The following is a 25203-nucleotide window of genomic DNA, read 5'->3' as shown; positions in this document are numbered from 1 at the left end:
TCTACCTCTGTTAAGTCCTGTCTCCCTCAGACCACAGCACAGCCTAGTCACACACTTTGTGGCTTTCAAATTATTCAGCCAGTTTTGAGATATTATCAAGGAAGAAAACAAAACAAAAAGGGAATTTCCTTCAGAAGAGAGATGCCAGCCTCTGTAATGTGATTTTATTTATAATGTACATATTTAAAAAAAAAGGTGACGAAGGCACTGGGGACGCGTAAGTGGTAACAGTAAATGTTACTGGCTACACCTACCTGCTCAGTCCTGCACTCTGGGATTGTGCCAGCAGAGCTATATTAGACTCATCCCAACCCCAGGCAGAAGCTAGGGCACACCCATGGCAATACCTTACTTATTTTAGTGGAAACTCCCATACCTTGGGAATTGCGGGACTTGCCCTGCTCATTTGCCTCTCAAGCCAATTCCTGCAGCTGAACATAATTTATGGCACGGACAAGTCTGTATCATCCTGCCTGGTGACCCTGCATGTTCCCCTGGCTTGTGTTGTCTTACTGGGAGGTCAGGTGTACGGCCTGCTGGTATGCATTCAGCACAGAGTATGGCCCAACTGCTTTTATCTGGCCCACACTACTCCATCTGTCCAGCTAACGGTGGCCCTTGGCGGAGTTAAAAATAGCATCTACCTCATGGGTCACTGTAGCACACATCCTTCCACTTCCCTGTGAGGTTCTGAAGAGAGGCAGCATCTGAACAGCCTGCTCTGTTCCGTAGGCACGTATGAAGCAAATTGCCAACTTTTCTATCAGTAGACTGTATTTGACTGAATTCAAGCGAGTGAAGTATATCTGAACTTGACTATGAAGGACCATAATAGTTCTGTGGATTACACATTAATAATATAGATGTGAATGTAACACACCTTTGCTTACATACAATAATGGGCTTGATCTACTCTTACATAGAGCACCAAAAGCTGTTTAAAAGTCGATCTGGGCAAAGGTATGGAAGTATATTAGTAGAGATTCCCCAGGGATACTAGTGTTTTCTCTCACTGACAACAAGGAATATAAGCAGGGAAAGCTTTGGCTCAAAAAATCCTTCTGATGTCGTAATCTCGTGTGACAACAGGCAAGTAAATAATCGTGTAAACTCTTCCCAATAAGCGCCCGTTACCACACTGAGAACAGTCCGAGGCCTGAGGCGACCGCTGCGCGACTGCCCCGCGGCCCCTCAGCCCCCGCAGCCCGCCGTCCCTCTCCCACCGCCCTCGGCAGCCGCGGCCGCCGGCTGGGGGCGATGGCGCTCGCTGCAGGAAGTGCCTTTGTCCCGCCGGGGCCTAGGCGGGCCTCCGCCGCCGCCTTCCCCTTCTCGTTCCCCTTCGCCTTCTCCGGCCGCGCTGCCCTTTTGCTTTCTCTTTCCCCCAGCTGGCGGCCGCCGGCGGCGCGGCCATGGACAACGTCTACAACGAGACCACCGAGCCGCAGGCTAAGCCGTCCCGCCGCCCGTTCGGCTGCACCCTGCGGCACCTGCGCGGATGGCGGCTGCCGACCAAAGCGCTCCAAGGGGTGAGTCCCCTCCTCGCCTCCCCTCGGCCCCGCCGGGAAGCGGCGGGCGCGGCCGGCGGTGAGTCCCCTCCTCGCCTCCCCTCAGACCCGCCGGGAAGCAGCGGGCACGGCTGGCGGCGAGCCAAGGCGGCGAAGCGGGGCCAGGGCGGCCGGCCGCTGACTGACTGACCGACTGACCGCCCGCCTGCGCACCTCCGCAGGCAGCGGCCGTTCTCGCCCCCCCCCCCCCCCCCCCCCCCCCCGCGCCGTGGCCGGGGACGTGCCGGGCCCTGCGCGGAGCGAGCAGCCCCTGGCAGAACGGCTGCCCGGCGGAGCGGGGAGAGGCCGAAAGTCTCACCGAGGTAGCCGCGCCCGGGGGTGCGGGGCTGGGACCGGCCGTGGGGGCCAGCAGCTGCTACCGCGCCGCCGGCTGTCGCCCGCGTCCTTTTACAGATGTCCCTGCTTGCCGAAAGTGCAGCTTTGGTACAGAAATGGCCGTGTTATCGTGCCCTCCGGCTTTAGGGCAATCCTAAAAACCCGCCTCTTAAAAAAACCCTAAACTCTTCAGCGGCAAAGCGCAGGCTGGGGGCGACGGCCGTACGCAGGCTTCAGGGGAGTGGATTCTGTCGGTCGGGAAGGGGCTCGCTCCACCCGAAAGCCTGACTTCAGAGGTACCACAGGCAGAGCCGGCCTCTGCTCTTCGTTGCTAAAGCTGTGCAGACTTGTAACGCAGCTGGAAAGCTGGCATGGTGTCTTATAATACCATCGTCTGTACAGGTTCAGATTATTTTGTGGTGGGGAAGTAACAGCCGTGTTCCATTTTCGTGTTCCAGTTCCGGGAGCAGGTGCCGACATCTGATGGTTGCGTGTGTCATGCGACTAGGGTTCGGTGCTGCAGCCTGTGTGGTTCCCCTGCCTGCTGCCATTAAGGTTAAAAATCGGAGGGAAGCCTCACAGGAAACTTAGTATTTTCTTCTGAGGGCCACGTTGGATGAAAACAGGAGGTAGAAGCCTTTGGTTGAACCTCAGGATAGGGCAGTAGAACTGGGAAGGGCTTGCTGGGTCATCAGATCCGACCTCCCTGTTCTGCCGCCCCTGCAGCCCGTTTGTAAGTTTATGACACTGCACTGCCTGTGCTAAAGTCGGAGTGCTCATTTCTTCCATGTTTCATGGTAGAAAGTTGCACTAGAAATGTGCAGTGTTGAGGGTGGCCTATTGCATGAGACATCGCAATTCATCACTTCGTGTTGGGCAGTCCTGTGCCCGCCAGGAAATAGAAGGCTTATATTCTGCTTGCGTTTTGCTATGTGTAACGTTATTCCCGAATGCATTCAGCAGTTGAGTGCATGATTCAGACTCCCATTTGTTCCAGACTCCGCAGTGGGTTCTTCCAAAATGTGCCAGTGTGACTGCTGATAAGGATGGGAGGAGCATCATTCTTAAGTACTGGCAGGGAGGTAGTGAAACTGACAGTGGGAAAGGGCAGCTGACTGTAAATGTGTGTCAGGGTACGTTTTCCAGCCAACAAAGTGGCTTTTTAGTCAGATGTCTCATGCTCATGGGAATTGTAGGTTATTTCCAACCCTTTCTCGTTATTTCATCATTGCAGAAAAGACAACGTTTGGTTTTTAACCTTTGTTTCGCACATAGTAAAAACCCTCAACCAGAAACATTCTAAGATTCTTGAGTGGTGGTAAAGGTAACAGTAGTGCTGCCAAAAAAAATGTTTTCTAAGAGTGTTTAAAAATAAATCACACCCAAGAAGGCTTTAATTAAATAATTATAGTAGGACATAAACTTTTACTTCATCTACTGGAAGTTAATAAAGTAGGATCTACTGGCTGTTGCTCCCAGACAAGCAGATCATTTATAGAAGTTGGTTCACCAACTAAAATAAACCATTACATAGGCAAATTTACTGGTGTACCAAAGTCTTAAACTGTTTACCTGAACAGAGGCATTATTTAAAAAGCTTTCTAGGTAGGAAAAAGGAAAATTATGATTATCCCAAACAGGATGGGTAGCTGCTTGATATGCTTCTAAAGAATTAGCAGTTTATGGTCTGTACCTGTCCTTCAATGAGAGGAAAAAGAAAATGGAGTTATAGTCGTTCACCTTCCTAATTCCCAACATTTTTTTCCTTCCCCTTTTGTATCCCTTTATCAAAATGCACAGATCTTGGAGTTCTTTGTCAAAACACTTTGAATGAGCCCCAGATGTTCCTCAAGGTGGAAGCCTCGGTATCTGCAGGAAGAAAAATGTTCCTGTTTTGGGAAAGTGTTGATTTTTGGAAGTGCCAGTGATGGTGATGGTCATTATCATCTATCAGCCTTGTGTTACAGTAGTGGTTGTTATTGGAATTATGCACTGATAAGTGTGGACTGCTAAACAGGGTCTTGCACTCAGAAAATCACCTGTCTTCGTTATAGAAGTGATCAAGTGTTTCACAAAATACTGTGAACTGACCTGCAGAAAACTGATTTCTAGACCTTAGAAATGCTTTTCTTCCAATTAATAATGCCATACATTGTAATCTTAGTCTGTTTTTTAAAACTTTTTGGGCAAATGAAATAAGGAAAATGTAACTGCCAAAAGGATGCTGGGAGGCATGCTTATTGCGTGGGTTTCTAGACTGTTTGGTTGGGTTTTTTTACATAGGTGGAATGTTTTTGTTAGTCTATGACTGGTTCAGATTCTCCACAAAGGTAAATGGCACAGTGCATATTGTGCCAAGACTGAGGTAGAAATGAATTCTTATCTAAACCAGAAATACCTGTCATCAACTATTGTCTCACTCTTAGAATTTTCCTTTCCAGTTTGGGCATTTTGGTTATTCAGTCTTAAACATCTGCTCTTTTTCTGAGCTGTTCACTTCCTATATTAGCCCTGATTGAGTAGACCTACAGAATTAATATGTGCACCCATCTCAGTTAGAAGATTTTGTACTAGAAACTGCTGAGCATTTTCACAGGCCTGTTGGAAAGTTCATTGATCTGCTTTTTTTTCGTAGCATTCTTTTGTAGCCTTTCAGTTATTAAATCTACTTTAGAAACTTGACACTTGTGTAGAAACTTCCAACAGTAATGTCCGTAGTAATGAATAACTTCTTGCTGGTAAGGCACAGATGAAGATGTTTAATTTCTGGTGTACACATGGACAGTTAGGACTAATAATTTTTAAAAAGATGTTAAAAACTGCGTCTCCAACGATGCTTTTCCCTTTACAGCAAGCAGTGCATGCATATGGCGAGGTGTGGATTTTCCTGCAGGAACCAGCAAGCCTGGTGCCAGCCTGTCTGTGTCCCTGTGCACCCCTCTGCAGCCCTTGCTTGCTCCGATCTGTGCCCTGACTTACCTGCTGGGTAATCTCTGCCTGCCCACTAACACTGGCACTGCATCCGCAGCAGTGCAGAGCTCTGGGCAAGAGGGAAGGAAGGTGGCGGCTGCCTGCTTTTGTCTTCAGGCGTTACCCTGGGCTGCAGGGTGAAAGAAGCTCTGCCCAGAAGGTTTAGCTGTCCAGAAAGTGAGGAACTACTGAGCTGCCCCTCTTCACTTGTTATTGACAGCTCAGACAAAAGCAGTAGTGATATTCTGGGCATCAGCTGCTAGGGATTGTCCATGGGATTGGTGTGGAGAAAGCAGATAAAAAAACAGAAGGAGTGTTGGCTGCTTCATGTAAGCTTGTAGAGGTCTGCGCTCATCCCAGGACTAATGCTGACAGATGAAGTTGGATCTCCAGCAGAATGGTTCTTGGGAAACTGAATGAAATGTGGAATCTCCTGGCTTGTTTTAAGTGGCTCATATGTTTATGCTGTATCTAATAGCAGGATGTTACTAAAATGCAGATGAATAATAGAGACGATAATCTTCTGGCTAATACTAGTAAAAACTTCTTGCTGTGTTATATAGCTGTAACTATATAAGCTGAAATTAGCAGCTACTCTTTTAGTGCTATTTAAAAGTGGGGTTTTTTTTGTAGTAGGACAACAGAGTAATCCCTTTTGTTTCTCAGAGTAATCCCTTTTGTTTCTCAGAGTGATATCAAGAAGCAAGTTAAGAAATCCAAGCAGAACTCTCTGGCAGCTTATAAATGAGCTGTTGATACACTACTTTGATTAAAGTTCTTCAAGCCAAAGCTTTTTTAATGATGTACTCTATTTTGTTATTCAGCTTATTAATAAAAAATTGAATATTGACTTGGACAAGTCCCACATAGGTCTCCACTTGGTAAATCTCATTTATTTGACACCGAACGCTTTATAGCTAAGCTACTCTTTGAGTGGGATTTTGTTCTACTTGTTTGTACACTCAGCGGAGAGATTTTTTTCAGTTATTTAGATCATATTGTGGTTATCTGGGCTTATAAATTCTTTTAAGGACAGGTTTATTTCCTTTCTGTTCTGTTTCATCTCAGGTGAAAGTGATGGCATTCAGTTTTCAGTGCTGATTAAAAAAAGCTAGAACTATGCATGAAAATGTATCTCACACTTTCGCTGACCTTGTGAAAAATGTGAAATTGAGAGTCATTGGATGCAACTGTAAGCAAATCTTTTGAAATGCAAAAAAATACTTAAAAATTGGAAATTCAGAGTTCAAAACATTCTTCGGACAGCCATTGTAGTCACTGTTTTAGGTGCAAAGGCTGCTGAGAAGTTTGACTTGCCAGCCGCTGCGGAAGAGAAGGGAAGTATGTGGAGGTCTGATAGTAATATTGCAGTTGCCCAGCTCCGGTTCTTTCCCTTTCTGAGATCCTGTTTACTTTATATGATTGCAGTGTTTTCAAAACATGATGTTTTGAAGTACCCTTATGAGGTCTGGCTTAGCAGGGGGAATTTACAGTTCCCAGGTGCTAAATTATTGTTCTTATTTTTACTGTCAGAAAACTGAAACCAAAGGCTGGTGGTTGTTTTCCAAGAACAGTTCTGAATTTTAGAATTTGATTTTTTACTTTTTTAAAGAAGAACTGTCAACCTCATCATTGCCCATATACTCTTACTAAAAATATGATCATCATCCTTCTGTCAGTCTCAATTTTATAACTGCGTCTGATTCCTACTAATGGTTTTGTTTTAATTTGGTGAACTCCTTAGTACAAGGATCTGTAATGCTGTGTCAAATTTATGGGATGAAGGAAATTAGCAGGAAGTAGCCAAAATGAGAGAACATTTAAATAAAGCAGTATTCTTTCTTGTACAATAAAATAGTAGAAAATCCAGCAGCAGTTCTATGGTGACTGTACAGGAATTAACTCACGTTCTTTCCTCAAAACATCATCTGGCAGGAAGGTGAACGTAAGCTTCTACATAGATTAAGCACTGTCCAGCATAGTTAAACATAGTTTAAAGTTTTGGTTCCTACAAGTACAGCTGAGCTTCTGTCGTTACTGGGTCATAAGCACATGAGCTATTAGCTACATGCACTTTAAGTTTTATTAAGGGAGGTAACGTCAGCTGTAAACGTTCAGGGAGGTAGCTGACTGTGTCAATGCCATCCAATTTCCCCCTCTGCCCTGAACCCAAATGCATTTAAAATTAAGTGCAGTTGTAAGTAGTAAGCAATAGTATTTTTGCTCGTTCTGAGTGGGAGGTGTGCTCTCCACGCTGTCTGCCCTGTCTGCTTCCAACTGGCAATTGCACAAAACCACAAATCGGGAATCTTGACTGCCTAATCAAGAAGCCTGTATTTGGTGGTGTGTGCTCAGCTTACCTGAGTGTAGTTTATTGACCAACTTTTAACAGCAAGTGTAAACCATGTCACTGTGATTATTTCTGCCTGTAAGAAAATAGTGCAAAATTTTACCGGGTTCTTTGCAGAGTGAGGATTTTTCTTACAGCTGTCTTTATTAATGTTCATATCAGAGATGTCTATTTGCTGAAGATATTAAGAGACTTGATCCAACTCAAGCATGTTCTTTGTTTGCAGATTCTCTCTCTTCTGGCTGTTATTTGTGAAGAAATTGTGGAGGATTGTATCAAGTGTGGTGGACTTTACTTCTTTGAATTCATAAGCTGCAGTGCCTTTCTTTTGAGCCTTCTGATCCTGTGTGTGTATTGCACTGATGTATATGAAACATTTGGGGAAGATAAAGTACAGAGAGTGGTAAGGATTTTTTTTTTTTTTTAAACAAACCATTTCTTGTAAGTGCTTAAAGACTACTGCGGAGTAAAAAGGCTACACAGAATGAATCTCCTTTATTTAAAGGGTAGATTAAAGTAGCTTATAGTTAAAAAATGAGTCAACTTTGAGAGTTCCTTTTATATTAACAACTTTTCCCAAAATTGTCATGTTGGTTACCTGCAGGATTTTAGAACTTGTGTGAAAGTCTTTCACACAGACTAATACTACTGCATAGTCATTGCATATATGTATGTATACAGAACACAGTTTACTGCCAGCATGGTACTTGTAACTTGCCTGTTTACCCTATCTATTTTCCTACTGGGTATAGCCTACCTCCTTTTTGGTAATAATCATACTCATTACAGTTTATGCTTTTATATTTCAGAAGATCCAGCAGTGGCACAAAGTTGCTCTGTAAAGTCAGTAAGAATATTACACTGTCTTATGAGTGTCCCTTCCTATTTGTCTTCAGAGCAAACAGTAGGTTTTTTACATGAAGGTACAGATAGGAGAGTGTAGTAAGAGATTTGAATGAACACATTTACTTACAGGTTTCTGATTTCCCATATGTTTTGCATAGGGAATAATGCTAGCGTGGTTAACCTGAGCTTGAATTTGATTGTGAAAAAAGTTAGGTGAAATGAATGAAATACTTAAAGAAGACAAAAACAGGGGAGTATGTCATGCAGACTCTTTTAAATAGTTGATTATGTTGAATGTTGTTTGGAATATAGCTGTACAATGTATTTTCTGAAGCTCTGACTATCATCAAAGTTTCCAAGTATAAATTCACTGGCGGATTAACTCAGCTGCTGTTACGATGCTTGTTCTTTTTCAGGTACTATATCTACAGTTCTATAATATTCATTTTTTTATATTTGCAGAATTTATGGACCATGCGAGCCATAGTTGTCTGTTTTCTGTTAGCATCAATAGTGCTTGCTGCGACCAGCTCTGGGTCTGCTGTTGAAAATGCTGCATGCGTAAGTCTTAAAATTGCATCATTTACTTTGTGTTTATCTTGTATGTGACTTTCTCTGCCCTTTAAACCTCACTGAATTTGCAGGGAAGAAACTGGGTAGGGAACAGAATTCAGTGCATTGTGATGTTTCAGGAGGAATTAGCTATTTTTAAGACCTTCCAGAAACTTAACCACAGGAAATCCAAAGAGCAGGCATTCCTCAGGATTGCTGGAAAGCTCTGCATGCACTTGCAGCTCCCCAGTGTTTGTGGCTTGCTTCTGGGTTCCTCAGACTTCACTGCCTTGGCTCTGTATTATTCCCTGTTGCCTGTCACTGTTTTGATGCTTCCATCTCTCACAGCTTCCCCAGTTCTCTGATATCTGAAATGCCTACTTTTTTCCTCAATTGTCCTTTCATAATGCCACCTCCTCACAAAGTCAGCAAGATTACCAGGCATTATAAAGCATATGTGAAAAATGCTGACTTGCAAAGGCTGCAGTAAGAGCAGCAGTTTCCTCAGTGACAGAAATAGAAGCGCAACAGGGCATGCATCTCCTGGGGGACACTGAAGAGGCTTTGGGATGCTGTGGATCTCATAATTCCTCACTCATTTGGCACTTCTTTTGAATAACCTTGGAATTGTGAATATGTGAGTTTAAAAGATAAAATTTTTATTTTATTCTTGGATGAGAAAAAATGAGTTAGGAAAGAAAGCAAAATAATTCTGTTCCACAGGCAGTACAAGCTATTAGAGATGCACACTTTTGTATAGTCATCTTCTGTGATGTTGATATATTCAAACCTAATGGTTTGAGTATAAAGTCTTTCAAGTTTTTTTTTTCTGGAGTTGGAAAAAAAACCCAACTATTGTGATTTAAGACTTACTAGTGTCAAATTGCTTTGGCCCAAACGAGTTGTGTGAAATTTACGTAAAAGTTAGAATAAGGCATGTGTGTGTATCTTTGTTTGATGGGAGCTGCTAAAAACAACCTTCTCCTTACCACTATCTTGCTATGACTAATAACGAAATGTCATTAACTAAATGTCATTAACAAAATGTAATTTCATCCCCCCTTGCTGACCCAGTAAGAACTTGCTTAGGCTCTGTGGATCTTATCTCCCTTCACCTTCCACATGTTGCTCTTATTCACTTAGTCCCTTTAATCAGCAGCCATCTCTCGGATAAATATTCTGCTATACCACCAATGCCATGCTTCTTTAATAACAAAGTTTTGCAATAAAATGAATACTCTTTTACTATTAAGGGCACTTTAGAACATATTTTATGGTTCACACTTGATTAAGAGAATGAGAACTGTAAAAACTTTTGCATTACATGTGCTAGAATTATGATTTCTGATCTGTTTCTAATTTAAATTGAACTACCTATTTAAGGAGGACTGGAAACTTTATATATAAGCGTTATTAATGTATGTAAATTGTCCAGCAAATCTCTCCAAACAATGTTTGTACATTTAAAAATGATATATTCCTTTCACAGGTGTTTGGATTTCTTGCAAGTGGTGCATTTTCAGCTGAAATTATTATACAGTGTTTTCACAGTCAGAAACAAAATGTCAACCGATCCTCTGAAAATCCTGGCAATGCTCAGAGTTACACAGAAAATCAGCCACTGAATAAACAAAGCTAACTTTCTGGAATTATGTCATTCTTTTTGAATGGAGCAAACTAAAATGAACCTTCAGTGCGCTGTAGGTAACATCTTCTGTCTCCCTTCTAACCAATTTTGTACGCATTGCTCATCACAAATTTTTCTAGGTCCTTAGGTCAAGTAATGGCATCTTGAGCATCTTTTTCTAAGGTAACTGGTTCTGCTTAATAACTGGTCCTGCTACCTCTCCAGGTGACACACACTAAAAAGTCTTTTGTCTAAGTAGGATAACTTAAGGACAACAGAGTGCTGATTTGATTTTGACAGAGGTGACTAATAAAGATTAATGTGTGATGCATAAATTCTGAGCTATAACCTAAAGATACTTTCTGTATAAATGGACCAGATAATTCTGTTATGAGTTATAGATTAGTACAGCAGAATTCATTCTTGTACTTACTCGTCAAACTGTGAATGTAAAAGGGATACCTTACTGGAGCCTAACAGAAATGCTTATCCTTACATAAGGGGTTTTGTTTTGGTTTTACTATTCATATGTCTCAGTTCTGTCTGTGGAGATCAGTTTAATGGAATAGCGAGTGTAGGGTTTTTAGGGGGGGGCTAATGTATATTAAGGAGACAGTTTGCACCCCATGATTGTCAAAGTTTGGACTTGTGCGCCAGAATCTTCTTTCAGATTGTTATGAAAGCTATAGAATTTGCAGGAAGAAACTTGAAAAGCCAGCTGTGAGAGGAAAAAAGTGAAGAATAAATATTTTCACAAAGTAACCCAAAAAGTGGCAATCTGAACATCAATGGGAAAAATGTTACAGCTCATTGGTACTATCCTGGTGAATGTTACTTGCAGGGTTAATACTATCCTAGTGAATATTACTTGCAGGGCTAATACCATATGCAGCTTGTTTATGCATAGTTAATGGTAAGTATTGCCAGAATGGTTATGGACCCCACCATTTTCTTTGTTTATAAATAGGGCACTAGCTTGAGACTTCTTGCTACTAAGGCAGCTGGTAAACGGGTAAATTAGCACTTGTACCCTTGATGTGTCTTAAAAGCGACAGGCTGTATGACTGCAAGAAACACTACTGATGCAACACATGGCAGACAAGTGGTGGACATATCAGACCAGATGTTGATGGCTGTAAAAGAAATGGAGTGGTGAAAAGGCATTTTTCAAATGTCTGAGGTAGAAGCAAAACTGCTAGACCTCACTTAAGAGGAGAGCCTTCAAAAGTAAAGCAAGTTGCTGTAAGCCAGGAGATGTCCAAAATACCAAAGCAAATCAGAAAAAGCTGATTATGCAAAAACAATTCTTGTTTGAGTGCTCATGACATTCGCAGTGTCTTCCAGGCATTAACTCCCATTTCATCAATACCCTAGTCTGACAAATTTATAGTCCTGTAACCTGTTGTGGCAGCATTGAGACTAAGCCCTCCAGAAATTAGCTGAGAAAGCTGTATTTGGAAAAGGATGAGGAAGGAAGCTGTTGTAAGACAAAGGACTGTAAAAGAAGGTCAGAGTTTTTTTCCAGTGCTGCCACTTTCTGATGAATGTGTGTTTGTGATGTTCTCTGTCTAAGCTCTGAGACTTAAGCCTAACACTACACTTTGCTTGGAGGATGTAAAATTTTGACAGGTGGTGTGAAGCATCAAGTTTAAGCTGTAGCTTGGTTTCAGAGCCATGCATAAAAGACATACTTTCCTTCATAGCATTTCCTGCTTTGCAAAGAGAAATGCTTTATGGACTGGCTTTTTTTTTTTTTTCCTTGTATTTATTAGTGTCCATTTGCACTAAAACCTGATCTCAGACTGGGTGTACCGAGCTTGCTGTAGCTGTCTCCAAAAACTGGGTAGATTAGAGATGTTTTCTTTACAAGCAGTGTTACTGGTGATATGAAGCTTGCCATAACGAAAAATATCTCTGCTATGATTTGCAATGTCTTACTCTGGGGATCATGTCCATATCTATGATTAATATTCTAAGAGGTTTTTTCTTTCTTTTTTTTTTTTTTTTTTTATTGCCCAGGATTCTACTGAATTTGTTTTCACATCAAAATGTCTATAGTCTCTAAATCTTGATCTATAATTAAAAGCAGTTAATATAGTATAAGAGTAACACTCTGCTGCTGGTATTTATTAAGCAATGCAGCACCATGACAAAACTTTTATTGTAAGGTAATTTTTCTGGTAATTTTTCTCAGCTTGAAAATACGTGAATAGAGTTCTGGGTTTTGGTTGCTTTTCTATAGACTTTTCTCCACCTAAGTGCTTTGTTATTGGTGTCCATTCCTGAATTGGAAATAGTGGTACCGACAGGGATCTGTAAAGTCATCTCTCTGCCTCAGCCTCCTTATCTATGATACCTACTGCTGACACTTCAGAGAGAAACTGAAATACAGAGCAAGTTACCTTTATGAAAGTGCCACAAGGAGTTGGTGTTGGAAGAAGTGACTTTGACTGAGATCTCCTGACTCCCATGATGTGACTATTAGGCCTTTTGAAGCATACTGCCAACCTTTACAGAGCAGTTTGATAGATTCTCTTACTACATACATGCTGGCATCCCTGGCTGTTGGGTTGTTAGAGTGAGGGTGTTTTGGCATGTTTTTCATTTTCATTTTAGCTGTTCCAAGTAGGTAGTTTATACCCATTCTTTCACCAACTGAATGATCCATGCATAGATTGGAGGATCAGATTCCATCTCTGACTGAAAGGGATGCAAGTGTTGCCAGCAGCTAATGAAAACAACGAACAGTAGTCTTTGGGAAACTGGCTAGTTGCTTTCCTGTATATCACAGGAGCTTACTAATAGGAAGACTTCTGCTATTCTTTACAACAATACATATTGCTCCACTCCAGATGCTGTTTAGCTGGCATTAATCTGTCACATAGTAGTTTAATACTACAAGCAAGTCACATATTGGTTATAGGTTCAAGGCAATTGCTAAATTGTTGCTTCCAAACCAGCTGTTGGCTAACAAAGCAGTTTCTGCATGGTGGTACTATTAATCCTAGGCTTATTAAGTATGAGGTGTTCTTTTTGTTATGTTTTAAAATAGTTGAGAAGCAGGTTTGCTAGTGTGTATGCTGTTCTCCGCTTCTGTGGGGTCATTTCCTTAACTGCTGTATCAGCTTCCTAAGGTAAAGGGGCAGGTTTGTGTGTGTCCCTCCTGGCAATTCTGCCCTCACAGGCTAGATAGGGGACAGACTCCCTTGCTGCAGTGGCTGAGCAGACTAGTCTCCTGCAGTCTTAATGTGCCCCCTTTGATGCTTCTGGTGTCAGATCCAGGCTTTGAGTGTCTGTCTTTTAATTAGATTGATCCCAGAGAATGGCATTGGAGCTGTATTAAACATCTGGTTTTGCAGAAGCTCTGCATGTGTGGCTAGATGTCTCTTACCCCTCCCGTGCTCTGTCAGCAAAGCAGACTGCTTGTTTCCCAGCCTGCTTCTGATGAAATCAGCGTACTTTATTTAAACCAGCTATTTAAATTGCTTAAATTAAGGTGGCTGATTTTGACTCAAGTGGTTTAGGGATTGTTCAGGAGAATGGTGAGAGCTCTGGCAGAAGTGCTGTTACAAGCAACTGTCTTAAATTTCTTCTTCTGTTTGCAAAGTAACCATCTCTGTACAATCTTAACTGGCAGTAAAACCTGTGAAAAGAAGCAACTGGCCCAGTACGTCTACCTGGAGATTGTCTTCTCCCTTCTTCACCATGGTGCTTGGCAGTGGTGTTGCGAGCCTGCTCAGACACATTAAAAGCTTTCGTCTTTTCCAGTTGAGCCCATCCAAAAATATTTAAAGGCTCTGCACCCACTTTCAGGCTTTGTTTACAGCGCCTTGAGAATCAGTGCAGAGGATTCTCCAGGACATGTGAGGACTTGTTGTTAAGTGGCTGGACTGTGAGTTTCTCCTCTGAAAATCTGCACGTGTGTTGTGTAGATTGTGAATGTTCATTTTTGTGTTTGGTGTTTAGCCCACATTAAAATCACAATGCTACCAGTGCCCCTTGTGTTCTAAATATGTGAAGAAATTGTGCCTTCTTGCTTGCACTCTGTGCTTAAAAATAGTGGGGAAGGCTTGTGGTCTGTTACAGTTGAGTTCTACATTTGCATCCTCCAACTTGAAAAAGCAGTGAGCTATCTCACACAATTCTGAGCTCTGCACAAGATGTTTTTGCATAATGGCTGTCACGGTGATCCTTGTTCGAATTTGTGCAATAAAAATACCAAGCTTTCTACACTGAAGGGAAATACATACTTGGTGAAATGTTTGAAAAGTTATATATAAAATTGTAACAAATCAAGATGCTGGTAGTGCCTTTAAGATGGAAATTCATCTTTGTTTTAGTCTATTACTGTAAACATAAGCAGTTCTCTAGATAGTAAACTATGCTGTTCAGAACTATATCGCTTTTAATACCTTTGAGAATTTAAGTGACTTTTAATGATTATTAAATCAGGATAATAATACAGTGGTTTTATATATATAAAATAAAAATTCTATACAGTCTTGTTGCCAGTGTTGCCTTGAATTTCCATTTAAGTAATTTTGAAATGCCTAAATATTTTTCCATTTTAAACCTGTGGTCTTTTTTTAATGTACTATGCTTTTTTGGTCTTAAGAACTTTCTAACATATTTTGTAAACATTTTTTAAAATAAAATATTAGTAAATAACGTGTTTCTCATTTCTGCTGCTATGATTTGGTGTCGCTGTGTAGTTCTCCTTGAGCCAACCATAGGAAATAACATCATTCTTTGTTCCTGGTTTGGAGGAAAGAGCTTGCATTGTGTTTGCGTGTTACTGGGGAAGAGGGTCCAGCTTGCAAAGCTGGATATTCTCACTGCAGGTTTCCAGGGGGAAGGTCTGATAAGGTCAATATTGCCTCTTACCATAGGGTCCCACCAAATTAGTCTGCAATAGCCTTTACGCCTACTGTGGTCTGTAGGTTACTGTGACAAGCATAATTCAAGTGCTGCTTCCCTACTGTCTTGATTACTTGGAGCTAGAAAAAAACAGAGTGGAAGACTTTGTTGAAGGAAGGACCACAAACTAGCAAAAAGTGTTAGGAGCAAAGAGTTTCTTCTGGTGTAGAAAAATGCAGGTGACAGTTACTTGGTTGAGGGGGAGCCACCGGATCCTTTAAAAATGTTTGTCTGATTGTCAGTGGTAGGGTGAGGAAAAGGAAGTAAATCTGCATGCTTTCTGGCAGGGTAGCTTTTTTGTTTCATAATCCTACAGATTGCTTATTACCTGGTGGTCATCTTGTAAACAGGAGGAGAATGGCACTTTCTTCATTGCCAGCACTGAAATTGGAAAGCCATGGTATATTTTTCTTTATATCATAACGTTAAAAGTGAAATTGTGTCTTTGATGAAGTTGCCAGAGATGAGTGTAACCATAAGGATTCATAAGGGAAAAAGGTCTTTAATGCTTTTAATTACATTTGAAAACTAGATGCAAGGAAACAATTGAGGCAAAATGTTGTATTAACAAGGGTATGTCAGTGGTGGATTTACACAGCATGAGAAAACTCTGAAGTCCTAAGAAAGATTAATAAAGATTTAATAATTTGGAGCATGACCACACAGTTTAAGTCATGTTATTGCTAGAATCATGACGGCTCCTTTCTCAGGAGCATAGTCCAAGTTAGTTTACTGTAAATTGTGAGAATAGCGCAGCAGGGCAGAATATAGGCTGGTAGTCTGTGGCTTTCCTGGTCACTGCTGCCTCCATGTCCGTTGTTCAAGGCACGTAGGTGTTTCCTTGCTTTCAGGTGGGCTTTCTCCTTATAGCAAGGAGCACGACTGGCCACCTGCTTTATCACACAGCCTCCTTCGTGCTGTCGTGCAGGAACTAAGCAAGGTTAACTACTTGGCTGGGTTTGGGGTTTGATTTCTCTTTGCATTCAGAATAGCTATTCTTTGCCTGCTAAAGGGAGCACAAGGAAGGCCAGCAATGCTTTTGCATCCTGTTCGTGGCGTCTGCACGGTGCAGTTGTCTGCTGCAAGAGAGGTTTGCCCACAAGAGGGCAAAGGCGATCCTGTGATTGAAATGATTTGGTCTGGAGGACTTCGCCCTCTTCCCACCTGTATTTTCAGTGGAGTTGAAGCCCCCTTGCACTCTTCTTTTGTCAGTGTGGCTATAAATTGAACTGTGCGTTTTAGTGATACTGTTTCCAACCATTTGGTTATTTCTCAAAATGTAGCTTGAAGGTTTTTTGATAACACAATCAGATCAATATTTTCTCAAGGAGATCCTTTAGCTAAGCGGTTTGAAAGGATTTTACTTATATTCCTTTTGTTTTGTTACCTGTCAAGAGATGTTTTTAGAAATTCCTTTTCATGACAAAGTCAAGCTTCAGCTGCATGTCTACATCTGCACCTATAACACTGTACAGTGGCTTTGAAGATTTTTGTGGTCTGTACTATGCTGTGGTTTAAAGGTCTGTGGATCATGGGTGGGAGACAAAGGAATGGGGAGTATCTGAGCATTTCCTGGATTCTCAAGAAGTTAAATGAGAGAAGCTTATTATCCAAAAATGCAAATTATGCACGCTGGAAAAAAAATCAGGGTCCACAAACAGAAATGTAGGCACACATAGCTGTAAAGCATGCCAGACGGGGCCTCTTGCAATTCCAGTCCTCTCCAGGTACCCCAGTGACACTTGCTTTGACCAGCCTGCCTATCCTGATCACTCATTCAGTTTGTTTCTTATGACCTATTATCTCTTGGCTAAATATTAGAACAGGACTGGGAAAATAAAACAGTCTTGGCCGTTTTGAAGTTGGCAAGTCCTGAGGTGAGAGTCAGGGCTTCACAAGGAGGTGACAGCATAAGCACATTCTTCTGTAGCATGACTCATGGGCCAGTTGAGGACAGCAAATATCCAGTCAGGTATCTGTTGCGAGATGTGCTGCATGAAAGCATGTACTATTCTGCAGTGCTAATTTTGGGGTGTACTTCAGAACTCTTTTTAGTCTTCACTTGGACTTACTGAAAGCATGCTATTGTAAGAAAAAAAGCATAACAAATTTTTTATTACCGTATGTCCTACCCTTGCTCAGAGAATGGTGGAATGTTGCTCAAAATAATGCAACTCTGCCTGCACTACAGCCCTCCTTTTAACTACTTCCTTTGCACCAGCTGTCACTTTTCCAAAAATATCAGTGCAGATATGATTCTGAAATCCCTGTTCATGTTGAGCTTAGGTAAAGCAGGAACAGCTACTTAATTGTTCTGTGGTCTCTGCACACCACTAACCAAAGATGTGGAGCTGCTACCCTGGTGTGAGCAATTAGGCATCCTCAGAAAGGAGGACAGACTCTAACCACTTCTATTTTTATTGTTAACACAACACCCATTTTCACTCTTCTATGCCTGTCTGCTCTGTTTCAAAGGCTGCAGATCAGTGGTTATTGATACTTACATTGTTAAAGCCCTGCTTCCCATCCCTGTCCTTCAAATCAAAACTAAACTTCCCCTACCAGTGCAGATCATAGCAACAAGAGCTTTGGCTAAAGCTCTGCCAGCTCGTTTCTCAAAACAGCTGGGACAAAGTGGCTATGGACGTCTGTCTGAGGGGGGTACAATACAGCTTCAGAAACAACCATCTCGTTAACGTAAGCCTGTCTGTTTTCTGTCTCATAGTCCTCTTGCTCAGAAAGGCTTGTTTTATGAATGAACAAATGTTGTCCTTGACTTGATACAGTTTTTTAATTGTAAATTCTTGTTTCTGGCAATTGTGCCTCTCATTTGAGGGTAACAAGGGCATAACTATTCAGCTCTCGTGCATCACAAACTGCTGAGCATGAGGTATTAATGGAGTGCTTTGCTGCTACCACAGCTTAATAGCTACAGCTGCAGCATTGTGCTCTTGTTTGGCAGGGGTTCATGAAAAAGGGGGATGCAGATCATTAGGTTTTATGTCAAGAGTGATTTACAGATGTAGAAATAACAGTAAACTGTGCTAGATGGACAAAGCACTTCTGATTTAAAAGGAGTTATTATACCAGCAGAGCTCTGATTTGTACTCGTGGTGGTATGAAGCCACCAGTGCTGGTTCACCTCATACAATCCCCAATAATCTCAATAAAAGAAAGTTGTGTTAGCGTAATTGTGTGTGCTGGTAGGGCTGTACTGTGGGAGGAGGGGGGGAATTATGCCCTACCATCACAGCTGGCTAGCAGATGTAATACAAGGAAGCTGCAAATGGATGCTTTTGGCTAGCTATAGACTTTGAGGTGGTATACAACTCCTAGCCAGGTCTCTACCCATCCACCCAGCTATCGCATTAGCTCTGTTACATGCCGAGATGCAAGTGCTGGAATTAAGAGAAGGGTTTGTCCCAACTCCACATGGGGAAGTAAAAGGGCTATCTCCTCAGTCCTACCCTGAGATGTTTCAGCTGGGAGGCCAAGCTGACCCCCCACCCCCTCCTACCCCCAGTAGCTGATGCAGGAAGAGGCACGTCTAGAGGGTGAATGGGGGGTGGTGGTGGTGTAAGTCCTGCACTCTGAGTCACTGCTGCTATGACTTTTGCTCTTCTCTTTCTTCATTGAATAAGCAAGGGAGAATGGCTGGGTATTGAGGCTAGTCCCATGCAAACAGGCTCCAAAACACACTGTGCTTTTCCCTTGGAGAATAGTATTTACTCTGTTTGGGCTGTAAAATTAGGTGCAGGATGAGTGCTGTCTCTAATTTCCTAGTCTGTCCTTGTTTGCCAAAGGGTTAGGTGGCTCTAAGTCTACACCTGTGAGGTTTTTTTTCCCCAAAGGTTTCTAGAGTCTTGCTACAATTCCTCCTATGCCGAGGGCTGCTTGTCTGCTGTTGCTCTTCCTGCACAAGTGCAAACATGTAAGAGAAGAACAAGTGGTTCAGACATACTTAATTTAGCAATGACTCTACCGTTGTGGCTTGGGGATATTCACCCCTGTGGGGAGAATTGCCCCACTGCTCTGCTTGACCTATCGCATCATCCATACACACCCCAGCTCCACTTCAAAAGCTGCCGTATTCTTGTCTTTCTGGTAGCCCCTTCATCAGCCACAGAAACATGCAGGTGTTTCCTTCACCACCACACATTACTTTTTTCTACAGGTACCCACACATGCGAAGCACAAAGCACTCGGTCTCTTCCTTTTCTTCTCTGCTATTCCCTCTTTCCCCCAGGTGCTTGGTTTGCTGCACAGCTGCCTGTCTACCTTTGCACGACCGTGCAGGCACAGCTCTCTGGGGGTCACAGGTGAGAGGGGCTCTGAAGATGATGTACATGGCAGTGCCTCTGCCCACTAGGCAGGGCTGAACTCATTTTAGGGCCAGAGTAACCCAGGGGTTTGTAGCACTGAGCGTTGGCACTGGGACGCCTGTGCCTTCCTGTGTTACTTCACACTGCTGGCTGAATTTCCTGTCACAGAGAGGAGGGTAGGACTGCTGCTCTTTCGCTAAAGCTTTAGGGGTTGTTTATTCCTTTCAAATGGTTGCTTTGTGCATTGCTGTTATTCTAGGTCTGTAAACATCTAAAGAGCAATGTATGAAATCTACAACATCTTGGGCATTTTGAATTTAACTCGGTTCAAGCCAGGATCCACAAAAAAGCATTTTAATTGAAGTCATTTTATCTATGTCCTAAGCCTTTCTCCTGCTTCAAAAGCTCTGGCCTTCATGGCTGGCTGGTGCTCTGAAGGACATGCTCTTCTCAAACACAAGTCTCACCCGAAAACCAGTTAGCACTTACCCAGTCACAAAACTGCTTTTGAAAATATTTATCTTATGGCGCCTTTCTGTAAAGCTGTAGTTCAGCAAGATGCAAAAACCAGGTGCTGCTGGAGGTCATATCGTGTTCAGGAAGCGATGTGAAAACATTAACCCAAGGAACAGCACTGTTCTGAGCTCCTCGCTCAGGAAATGTCACATAGCACTGCTACTCTGCAGTGGCCCTTTGATTTTAGCTTCTTCAGCTGCACTTTCTTTTCCAGCTCCGCCCTCCTTATTTCCCCCCACAAACCAAAAGGCAAAGTGCCTCTCAGCCTCCTTGTTATCAGCCCTATCATACTACTGCCCCCCACACCTCCCCCCCAGCACATAACAAGCAGCCACAGTATCATGCCTTTGGCTAGTCAACACTGGCATCTTAAAGCCAAGCTTTTGCAGCACTAAGCCAGAACAATGCCAAAGATTTTGGTATCTAAATTCTGCCTCCATGTAAAAGCGAAAGCTTGTCTTAGCAGCCACCTCGGTCTTGAGGCAGGAAACTCCTGTGATGCTGCAACTCTTCCCCCCCCCCCCCCCTCCCCTTTTTTCTTCCCTTTTTTTTTTTCTAACTTTCAAGCTTCCTAACTGCGTGAAGTGCACTTCTGGGCATGGCCAGACAGCTTCAATTTCAGTGTCAGTGCAGCTCAGACAGACATTTGGCAGAGGGAAAAAGCAGACAGATTTTTTTTTTTTTTGCCAACTAACCCTGAGGGAGAGGGGCTGGTCCAGGCAGGTGATGAGAGCTTGTCTGATACTTAATAAATGGGCAAGTCATTAACCCAGTAAACCAGTGCAGATATGAAGCTACTTCATCAGTTGTTTATAAATATGGGCTTTTTTTTTGGGGGGGGGGGGGGGATGCAAGCTCCTCCGTGGTGGGAACCCACTGTATACTGGTCAGTCCCTAGTAATCAACAACAGTGCATACTTACTATACTGGCCATGAGAAACCAGCGCTGACCGAGGGACTAGCTGAGTCTGACAGACTCTGGACTCAGGGACAGGTAGAATAGAAACAAACTCTGGAGTAGCCAGCTGTGGGTACCTGTGACATTCACCTCCTGAATGTCAGCCCAGTGTCGGGCTCATCAGCAGGGCACAGTAAAACGTAACTCAGCTTTCCTTGGCTTTCAGGTGACACTCAGTCTAAAAGCAGGTCTGTACTTTTGCCTCTAGCCAGAGGGATGGCCAAGGCCACTGGCCAGCACACAGCCTCTCATGCTCAGCAGCAGCATTTTGCTCCGTGCTGTCTCTAAGAACAGTGGAGCCCTGAGCAATTATAAGTTAAAATAGGGCAGAACAAGGGGCAATTTGATGCCATGTTCTGCAGCCTCTGGGTCAGGTTTAATGCATCGTCCCGCAGCTTTAGCAGAACATGAAAATCCCAGACACAGGGTATGAAGTGTACATAGCAGGCAAGCAGAAAAGAGACTTTTCCATCACTCCAGGCAGGTCTGCCCTTTAAGTACTGACACAGCCAGAAACTGTTCATATCTGCCAGCATTTCTATTAGTGCATAATGTGCCCACATTAGTTCCTCCTCTCGTAAGCTTTCTACTAATTTTTGTACTTGCTCTTCCTTGCGTCCTGCTCCTTTTTTGCCCTAATAAGCTCCTAGTCCTCTTCCCTGGAGCATCACTCAACACCGCTGCCCCCTCACCCCCTTCATTAAAAGTTATCATTATCCTAGTGTCCTGCTATCCCCCACAGTGATTTGTTCCCAAAGTTTTTTAGCAGCAAAGAACCCATTCCTTCATAGTTCACACAATGCAAAGCACAGCCATTTCAGAGCAACAGAAAAAGTGTGCAAGCTGTCACATAACTTGCAGTGTCTTCATCCAGTACTGTAGTCCTCAAGCTTTTCAAAACCACCCTTCCTCTTTTTTTTAAAAAGTTTCATTTCCCCTTCTCATCTTCCCAGTTTCTACCTGACAAAAGCACTATTCACTCTCTAACTTATCTCAAGCCCCCCAGAGCTCAAACGTCAGGGTTTAGATTTTTGGTAGCATGTAACAGTTTATACTACATATTTTCTCCTCCCAATGTTTACATTTTAACTTTCAGTAAAACTGAACCCCAAACTCTACCTGTTTTGGCTCAAGGGATATACTACACTATTCCTGAAGCTGAAGAGGATGGACAACTTTTGGGTGGGATAGTCAGAGACCAGCGCATCTGAACACAATGGCAGGGGAATATTTTTTTCTGTGGCTCCTACCTCTTGGCCTCCAGTTACAGGATGTATTCTGACACTCCCCAGAGAGAAAGTCACTGCTCTAGTAGAGGAAGGAAAAAATGAGCAAGACAACAATCTGATTCTCAAAGCCTTTACATTATCCAAATAGCAAACATAGTTTATTTCTAAAACAGCTGGAATCCCATATTTGACAAAGTTGCAGACAGATGGAGCTTTCAGAACCAGGTTGACACCAAAGGAAACTTATAATACTTTTGCTGGCACGGCTACAGTAGTGAGGTGCCAAAGTCCCTGCCAGACGGAGCTGTCATTCAAAGACCCCTGGTAGAGCTGGTGATACCAGCAAAACCTGTGCTTTTCTTGGTAGACATGTTTCACAAGGAGGATTTGGGGGAAGTGAGGAAGCTTTGGCAGCAGAGATGTCAGTTTTCCAGCCTGAAAGCATCCTGCAGTAAGAGTATCTATCTGGTGGGTCTATGGACCCAGCACTGTCATAACAGCAAAAGCTGCAGGCATACCTTAGACCTGTCGATAGGAACAAAACCCAAAAGGGAACTTGTAATTTACTTTTCTTGATCCAATATAAACAAGTGCACTTGCAGCAAAGCATATTCTTTGGATGATCACAGAGCATAGTTCAGAAATTCTTTGGCTGTCAGACTGCATGAAATTCCCCCTATTTATTTCCCCCCCCCCCCACACGCTGACAAGTGAGAGAGTGATGTGGGAGGCTGAAAAAAAGATGCTAGTGTAGTGCCAGGAGAGGGGACACCATTCCAGCAGAGAGTGGAAACAGCCTTTCCTTCAGAGCAAGCTCAGGGTCCAGCCCCAATCCTTAGCAGGTGCTTCACCCCACAGCCACCACAGCCCTGAGGTCTCAGCTGCATTTATGCTGTGTGCAGCAGAACATTGGTTTCCCACAGGATTGCCAAGAGGGGTTAGAGCTTGTAGGAAGGTGCCTACTATCAGTCATCTGAGGTGATATCTTGGGAGGTGAAGGAGAAATAGAGCACTTCTCTTTCCTCTGAGGGAACAGAAGAGGTTGTATCCTTAAATACCTAACATGTCACTCCAAATTAAAGTCAGAGTGCTGGCTTCCGAAAACTGTAGTCAAGTCAGTCTTGGCAGGAGAACTGGTCATCAAGCACCCCTCTTGCAAAAAAATACATATGTGTGTGTACACATGTGTGTCTGTGTACCTTCTGCAGGTATTTTCACTCAAAGTGCCCAGAATTAAGTCCCTTGTCATGTATGTCCTTTGCACCAGTACTGTGCTGGCAGGGCAAGGAACCCCGAACCATCACTGACTCTGCTGACAGTGGATTTCTAGCTGAGAAGGATGTCTGTTGTCTTAAGCCAGAGAGCCTTTGAGGCACAGTCAACACAGGTTGTTAAAAAGAAAAAAGTGACCCATTTCTGACCAAACACAAAATATGTCATCTGAAGGTATGGAGCAGAAAAGCAGGCCAAAGTTGGACATTGTAAAGAAATAAAAAATTGTCAATATGAAATTAATAATGTTATAACTCCCTATTACATAGTTTTATTTGAATAATCCTCTATATTAATGTCAAAGCAGTTTATCTTGGAGTGAATATGTGTGCCTCCATCCATAAACAGCAGACTTTAGTGCTTTCAAATTGTTTCCCGCTCTATGTTGCTGTAAATAGGGCACTTGTGAAAAGCAACAGCAAGCAGAATCATAGAAACTGTGCACCATGAAGAGGGGGATTGCTGCCTTTCCAGGTTATCTATTCATTTATTTTCAAGTACTTACTCAAAATTTTTGACACTTTAGCAGTTGGCCAATTTCTCTTGTCAAAAAAAAAAAAAAATCAAAGTAAAGATACACATATTAGAATGAGAGAAAAATATCAGGAGTCAACAAATGGCAATGTATGATGATGTGCTATGAGGCACAAAAGGAATTTTCTGAGAGGACCATTAAATTACTTAGCAGTATTGACACAGAATTTCAGACTGTGCTGGTTTTGGCTGGGATACAGTTAACTTTCTTCGCAGTAGCGAGTATGGGGCTGAGTTTTGGATTTGTGCTGAAAAGTGTTGATAACACAGGGATGTTTTCGTTACTGCTGAGCAGGGTTCACACACAGCCAAGGCTTTTTCTGCTCCTCACCCCACCCCACCAGTGAGCAGGCTGGGGGGGGGCACAAGAAGTTGGGAGGGGACACAGCTGGGACAGCTGACCCCAACTGACCACAGGGGTATGCCAGACCATATGATGTCATGCTCAGCATATAAATCTTGGGGGAAGAAGAAGGAAGGGGGGACATTTAGAGTGATGGCCTTTGTCTTCCCAAGTCACCGTTAGGTGTGATGGAGCCCTGATTTTCTGGAGATGGCTGAACACCTGCCTGCCAATGGGAAGTCGTGAATGGATTCCTTGTTTTACTTTGCTTGCACACTCAGCATTTACTTTACCTATTAAACTGTCTTTACTTCAACCCACGAGTTTTCTCATTTTTACCCTTCTGATTCTCTCCCCCAACCAAACCGGGGGCAGTGAGCAAGTAGCTGCATGGTGCTTAGTTGCTGGCTGGGATTAAACCACAACACAGACAAATAGAAAAATGTGTAGCAGGCCAGAAAATGCTTTTTTCCTCCAGACTGAACCTGGTAAACTGTATAAATCCTACTTGTTGCAGAAACCTGCTGCACCATCATGCATTTGTCCTGACAGAAGAGACCAACTTATGAGTTCTACTTCACAGCTAGACACAAAAGGGGAAGCACCAAGGACAAGGGGCCTGTGCTTCCCTTTTTCCTGCAAAGAATTTCCAGCTTACCAGAGATGGGGTGCAAAAGGAGAGAAAGACAAAGGTGCCAAGAATGCACTGTCTCAGCCTCGAAGCTACATCGAACTTCATGACAATACGAGCTTGGACAAAACTGAATTGTTCCGCCTGTCTAGGCTCTGGGCAGAGTCTCTAAAAGCATGGATCCCAGCAGAGGCAGAGGAAGGGACAAACCGCAGGTAAGAGCGAAAGAATTCACAATGGCCTTTCCATAAACACT

The 25203-nt window shown here is 42.9% G+C and overlaps 1 protein-coding gene across 2 annotated transcripts; it reads left to right on the top strand.

Moving 5' to 3' along the window:
- The first annotated feature begins 382 nt into the window (after nucleotides 1-382).
- CMTM6 (CKLF like MARVEL transmembrane domain containing 6) lies at nucleotides 383-14729 on the top strand. Of its 2 annotated transcripts, none has more exons than XM_049816946.1 (5): nucleotides 383-1526; nucleotides 7427-7603; nucleotides 8509-8607; nucleotides 10088-10298; nucleotides 11570-14729. In XM_049816946.1, the coding sequence occupies exons 1-4, from the start codon at nucleotides 1410-1412 to the stop codon at nucleotides 10235-10237; spliced, it is 543 nt and encodes a 180-aa protein (XP_049672903.1). In that variant the 5' UTR covers nucleotides 383-1409; the 3' UTR covers nucleotides 10238-10298; nucleotides 11570-14729. The 2 variants fall into 2 exon arrangements, with proteins under 2 accessions (XP_049672903.1, XP_049672904.1); XM_049816947.1 differs by having other exon boundaries at nucleotides 1203-1526; nucleotides 13863-14729.
- Nucleotides 14730-25203: the final 10474 nt, after the last annotated feature.

Source organism: Accipiter gentilis, chromosome 14 (assembly GCF_929443795.1).
Source record: "Accipiter gentilis chromosome 14, bAccGen1.1, whole genome shotgun sequence".
Taxonomy (NCBI): domain Eukaryota; kingdom Metazoa; phylum Chordata; class Aves; order Accipitriformes; family Accipitridae; genus Astur; species Astur gentilis.
This window is presented reverse-complemented; position numbering and strand designations above follow the sequence as displayed.

Bases quoted from the DNA above. Each gene is read 5' to 3' on its own strand.
- CMTM6 (XM_049816946.1), top strand. From the start codon at position 1,410: ATGGACAACGTCTACAACGAGACCACCGAGCCGCAGGCTAAGCCGTCC. The intron at 7,604-8,508 runs GTAAGGATTTTT...TTATATTTGCAG, and splicing joins AAGATAAAGTACAGAGAGTG to AATTTATGGACCATGCGAGC. The intron at 8,608-10,087 runs GTAAGTCTTAAA...TTCCTTTCACAG, and splicing joins CTGTTGAAAATGCTGCATGC to GTGTTTGGATTTCTTGCAAG.